Source organism: Crocodylus porosus, unplaced genomic scaffold (genome assembly GCF_001723895.1).
Source record: "Crocodylus porosus isolate Cpor-Errol unplaced genomic scaffold, CroPor_comp1, whole genome shotgun sequence".
Taxonomy (NCBI): Eukaryota; Metazoa; Chordata; order Crocodylia; family Crocodylidae; genus Crocodylus; species Crocodylus porosus.
Window position 1 is genome coordinate 65116665 of NW_017728943.1, and position 6000 is coordinate 65122664.

Below are 6000 nucleotides of genomic sequence, written 5' to 3' on the forward strand. Positions count from 1 at the left end.
CACACTTTGACTATAAGCCTGACCATGTGTCAGAGGACATACATGATCAGAATGTGATTTTTTAAATAGGGCCAAAAGTTACAAGAGTGTAATTAAATACTCTTATTTATGTAGCTTATTAGACTGTTCAAAGTACTATGTAAATAGATGGCACATTTTATAGATAAAAATATTAATATAAAAAACTAGATGTGTTGGAAGAAATGAAACATATGACACAAAATGAAATCAGAATCAAGTTACCTAAATCGCTATTCTAGCCAGTTTCTTTTCAATGGCAAGAAAATCCTACAGATAAAGTAAAATATTCTTAGAAAGTAACTGTATATGGAGAAGAAGTTGATCACTTATGTATGTTCCTGTCTATATACACTACATACAGTATACTGTACATGCATAAAATGTGCACAGACATGTATATACATCATCTTTTCTGTAGACATAAACAGATCATACATATAAACTATATATATTGGTTTAATCACACACCTGCCTATATATAATGCATATTATCATATATGCAAATAAAGTATGTATGTATATATATACACATACATATGTGCACAAGTGTGTGATTACAACAATCAAGTTAAAATGAAAAGATGTACAAAATATAAAAGAACATGTAATAAGTGGAATGTCAAGCTACAGAGATTGTTGGTGTCATCACTGCACTATCAAACATACACATGAGTATGATTGGAGACAGGGAGGCTAAATATTTCACTGTCAGAGCATGTCGAGAAGTGCAATTCATTTCTCTCTCATGTGCTTTAGGACAATGACAATTTAATACAAGGCCAGTGGATGTAAAAGAGATAAAAACTGAACAAACTGGCCCAGCATAATCACAGATTTCCTCCAGAGAGCTTGCTAGCATGAGGCTCATATGCACTTGTAACAGATCAACATTTTATTGTTTCTTCCCCCCATGAACCTGCCGTGAACAGAATTCAGAGCAAAATATGTCTCATGATAGAGCCTACTTTAAACTTCAGTGGGGATGCTGACCAAGAGTGACTTAAGAATTTACTACGTTTATCCTGTGCATTTTAATGACCAATATAATGCTAGCAAACATTAATAATAATTGGCCACTTGTTTGAAGGTTTTAAGTGTGACATTCATTCATACTTATACTTGCAACATGGGTGAAAACAATCCCACAAATGGCAAAGATCATTTCTTTAGAAACATTCTCTAAAATGTACTGCTCAAAAGGAATGAGGAGCCAATATCATACCTTCACTGCATAACATGTGCGATGTGATATAGAGTCTAGAGGCTGGTGTAGCTTTAAGAAATATGGGCTTACTATACTTGCCAGCTACTCTAAGCAAAGTATGATTCAAGTATTGTTAAATATAATCATGGACCGGTTACCTTCTTTATTTGATGAATAGCACCATGTATTTGAAATTAATTAGAAAAGTAGGGCTTGGCTAATGAGGCAGTCCTTATCTTTTCTCAGCAGTGCAAGCACAAGTATTTTTGTGCTGGCTCAATATTTTTTAAATGCCCAAAGTGCTATTAACTAAGTTAAAATCCGATTGAAATAAGAGCAACACCTGAACTGTCATAACAGTCTTGCACAGCTCTAAAAAAGGTAAATATTGACTATTCCTTTCTTATTTTAGTATGTGTTTTGAAAAAGGCATGATTTGTTATTAGAGCTCAATATTGCTTCCATTCTCTTCAGCATCTCTGAAAATAGTTGTGTAAGAACACAGTTATCCTTTACTATACAATAATAAGTACAGTGCCTTTCTACATATATGCCTGGGTTTTAAGGAAAGAAAATTAGAACGCTACAAAAAGAGATAGTATGCCTTGAAAAGGGGAAAGAAAAAAACAGTAGAAAAAATGATCAGCTATTCAAGAGAATTAATGGATATCCACAAGGGCTTTGCTAATAACACGGGTTAATTACCACTGCAACGCACCAGGCTCAGTAAATAAAAGAGCACAACCATAAACACATTAAAATGAGCAACCATCACTAAAAGAAGGGCCAGCCCCAGTAAATGAAGAGCTGTCAGACAGCCATTTCAGCACAAGCCCTTTACACTTAGCATTTTAAAACTTGCCAACAAAGTCTACGAAAAAAAACCCCCAAACAAAACCTAAAATCTAAAATAGAGAGAACCGTGGAACAAGCCCCACTTACTGTCCATGGAGAGAGCATAAAAGGGATCCATTCATTCAGACACACTTTTAGGTTCACTCCACATCAGAGTGCTGGGTTCCACACTAAGTACTTGATATGGGTATTGAGGCCTTATCATTTTGAACCTGAATGCTGTTTTCTTTATTTTTTCAAAGAGTTAATGTGAGACCTAATACTTCTGGCACATGAGGTTAAAAGTCCCCACCTCTAAGAAATGGTAGAGTAGAATCAATTGCCACTTCCAACTTATTTACAAAGAAATACTTGGCCGGCCGTCCCTTTCCTCTACTTAGAAATTGCAGGTATTTCCAGATCATAGTCTTTGGAAATAAGCAGTTTTATCATAACATTTTTAAAGGAGAATAATGAAACTAAGACAAACTCTCCTATTTTACATGCATGCTCTTGCTCTCTCTCTAGGTACAGATAAAAATATAGATATATAAATATTATACAAAAGATGGGCCATTCCTGTACTGAAACATGATCACATCTAGAAAAATATTATTTAAAACGTGCACTGGTTATCATCATACCTTTGCTGCTCTGTGTGATTGCTGTCTAGACCCACTTTCTCTATCTAAAATTACACCAGTGCTAGTCAAGCTTTATTTCTTATAATATCTGTATTTTATCTGTTGTCCTGCAAAATAAAAAGCCAAGAATATTGGGGGTTTTATGTTTAAATTTCTTTTTCTTTTTTATTTCCTTTCTTTTTTTTTTTTTGGGTGGAGGAAGTAGGGCAGGGGTCGGGGGCTGAAATTCATGGAACAGAGTGAGCCACAAAGGGCAAATGTACATGGTGCAGAGAAGCTATCTGTAGTCACAAATCTATTCAGTTTTCTATGTCTGGCATTCAGAGATCATGTTTAAATTTACTAAACTAGTTCCTCCCCCTCCTCCCCTTTTTTGGAGTGTTTCAATTGCCTTTCCTTCTTCCAACAGCTGTGACAACTGTTAAAACAGTCAGTAAAATTAAGTCTGCTCTATAATCCTTTAGTCAACGTTACATTTTAATCAGAGGTTGAAGGCGATTTCATGTTATGAACACACTGATTCATTTAGAATGATTAAACTGACACATATGTCAAAATGACCAGATATATTTATTGCATCTGTTATGTTATTAACCATTATTAATTATTAGTGTTATTGTTATTGCTGAAAAAGCAAAAGCCATGGTTGCAGCTGGCTTTAAGTTATTGCATTCTTGAACATGCTCTGCCTCAAAATCAAAGCATACCTAATGATGATCAGACAGATGTCTGTGCACTCCCAAAATGTTCAGTCAATTTTTAGCATGATCATCCTCTATAAAGTGAGAACTACTGAAATTATCTACTGTGTTTACTTCATCTGCAGAACTGTCTTTATGTTTCTATGTGCATAAGTACATGATAGCATACACTCAAGATGCAATTAATATGAATATTAATAGCATGCAAAACTCTGTGGTTTATTAATTGAGACAGAGAGACAGATGTGTTTCTGAGCATTAGGTGTTGCTATCTATCCACTTAACCACACACCTATTAGTTTCCACTTCTGGACAATAAATTGGTATTAAGAAGACTTTTAACTGAGCCAAAGGGGAAAAAAGAATTAGTTTGAATCTTACACTGGAGCCAAAAAGACATGTGCCTCTATTTCATTTAAATGCATCTACTTTAAGAGGCTTATCCAAACTAATCATTCAAATTAGCTGTAAGAACATAAATGCAAGAAAGCTCCTTAAAAATATCTAAAAAAAAATTAAAATATCTGTTTTTTAAAGAAAACTTCAAATATTAAATGGAAGTTGTGGCAATTGTATTCATACATGTGTGGAGAAATTTAACGCTGTACAGTAGTTCACTGAGCCCTGACCTATTAGTGGGCATCCTAGCTTTGTTTATTTTCATTTATTTACTCCAGAAATTTTACAGTGGATCCTCCCCCTCTTCCCATTCTCAAAGTGTTTTTCCTTTGGCAAGTCTATCTGCTGCTGTTCTCTTTATTTCCCTAACACACCATCACTGCAAGTCACTTTTCATCTCTGGCTTAATTACAAATAGCAATGTAATATGCAGACACTACGGACAGCTAGTGGGCATCCACCTCTAATACACTGTCTGTCACCTCTCAATACAGCCTTCCTACATACTACATCTAGGGCTACGTTTTACTATCAGCTTTTGCTTTTTCTTCAGTATTACAGTCATTGCGCAGCTATGTAACTGGCTCGACATAAAGAAAGATGAATCAGTGACAACTCCCATGATATACTAATATTTAATCCTGACTGTAGGCTGAAATCAAGTTTATGAGCCACGCATCAAGACTGAATGCTTGATTTTTGGGGGGGTTTCTAGTTTAGATCTCAAAAAGTCTAAGCCCATATAGGTGAACATATATTAAAGTAGGTAGTTAATAGGTACAGTTGAAACAACTATATATGCCGTACATTAAGAAGTACTTTACTGTCTTTTGTGGGGAAACAACCAAACAAAACAGGCTACATGCTCATGTTAATTCAACCAGTTCTCTATTAAAGTAAAAACATTCAAATCAGTTCTGCCCTTTTCATCCTCAGTATTTGTCTCTTATTAGAAAGTACAAATTTCCCTTGTTTCTAAATGGATTTATCTGTCAGCACAGTGCTGGCTGAGCAGTATCTCAGGCTCAAACTGCAGAAGGCTAGTTTTCAGTATTATTCCTTAAGAGAGGAATTAAGCAGTCATGCTATTTTCCTGACTAACTGCACAGTCAGAAATGACAGGGAGACCAAAATATCTGTCAAACTGCAAAAACATGAGAGGTACTGGTATAAATCATTTCTAGCCTATATTCTTTTAAGCTCCCCCCCCCCCCGCCTTTTTTTGCCTGGGAAAAACGTGTCCTACTAAAAGACACATTTTAACAATTCACTAAGCATTTCTGCCAAGTGCCTATTATTAGTACCTGAATAAGAAGTGACTGTCACACAGCTGTTTTACTGACAGTCACAGGGCTTTGACTCAAAGGTAACATTGTAGTCAGAGAACAATTCTCCACTTACTGAATTAGCAGATCACCCTCAGCACACAAAAAAGACAAGACAGACACAAACGACCACTCATGCACACAGAAACCACAGAGCATTACCTGAGTCAGTGTTTACAGATTTTCTCATTAAAAAAAAAGGGGAGAAGGGGGGGGGGGGAGAAAGGTACCTACTCTTCTTCGTAGTGCAGGGAAAAAGATTCAGGAAGGCAAAGTTCTACCGAATCCATGTGCGCTCGGCAACCATTATTTGTGCACCCCACTATAAATCAAAGTTTCCTTGATAGAGCACAGTGCAATTAACACAAATGTTCTCCTGGTGACAAGCCTATAGGCACAGCCAGTTGGGACCAAAAGCTCTCACACTCTCCTAATCAAGGACTTAAAGCCCCGATTGGAGCTTATTAATATGAAGTAGGGCTTTACATATGCAGTCCCACTGGCCCAGACAGGCACTGGATTGGTAGGACATTAGCCAATCCGCTGGGAGGAGAACACAGGCTGCACAGATTGAGAAGAGCCAGGCAGGTAGAGAGGGGTGGAGAAACTGAAAGAGACTGAAAACAGAGTGGAGAGATAATAAAAAGAAATGTAAATGCTTCCAACATTTTCGAAGGGGCTACAAAGAAAAGCTAATTCACTTAACTCTCTAGACACAAGATGTTTTCTAGAACTTAAAAACAGAGTTTGCCAGGTACCTTGCCAGGAAGAAATACTTGCAGACTCTCAGTAAATGTTGGGAAGAATTCATCATAAGGTAGAGAATGAAGTTTGTGCTCCCATTATCTGTTTCATTACATTTTTTCGGGGGG

At 36.4% G+C, this 6000-nt stretch overlaps 1 protein-coding gene across 6 annotated transcripts in view; it reads right to left on the reverse strand.

The window, feature by feature from the left end:
- ESRRG (estrogen related receptor gamma) overlaps positions 1 to 6000 on the reverse strand; it is a 520671-nt gene that overhangs the window by 206412 nt on the left and 308259 nt on the right. The window contains exon 1 of one of the 6 annotated variants that reach the window (XM_019549474.1): positions 5363 to 5547. The exons of the other annotated variants lie outside the window; for them this stretch is intronic. Coding sequence (XP_019405019.1) covers positions 5363 to 5418 — 56 coding nt within the window. The 5' untranslated portion in view covers positions 5419 to 5547. Of the gene's footprint in view, positions 1 to 5362; positions 5548 to 6000 lie in introns of those variants that run through there. 6 annotated transcript variants of the gene reach the window in all.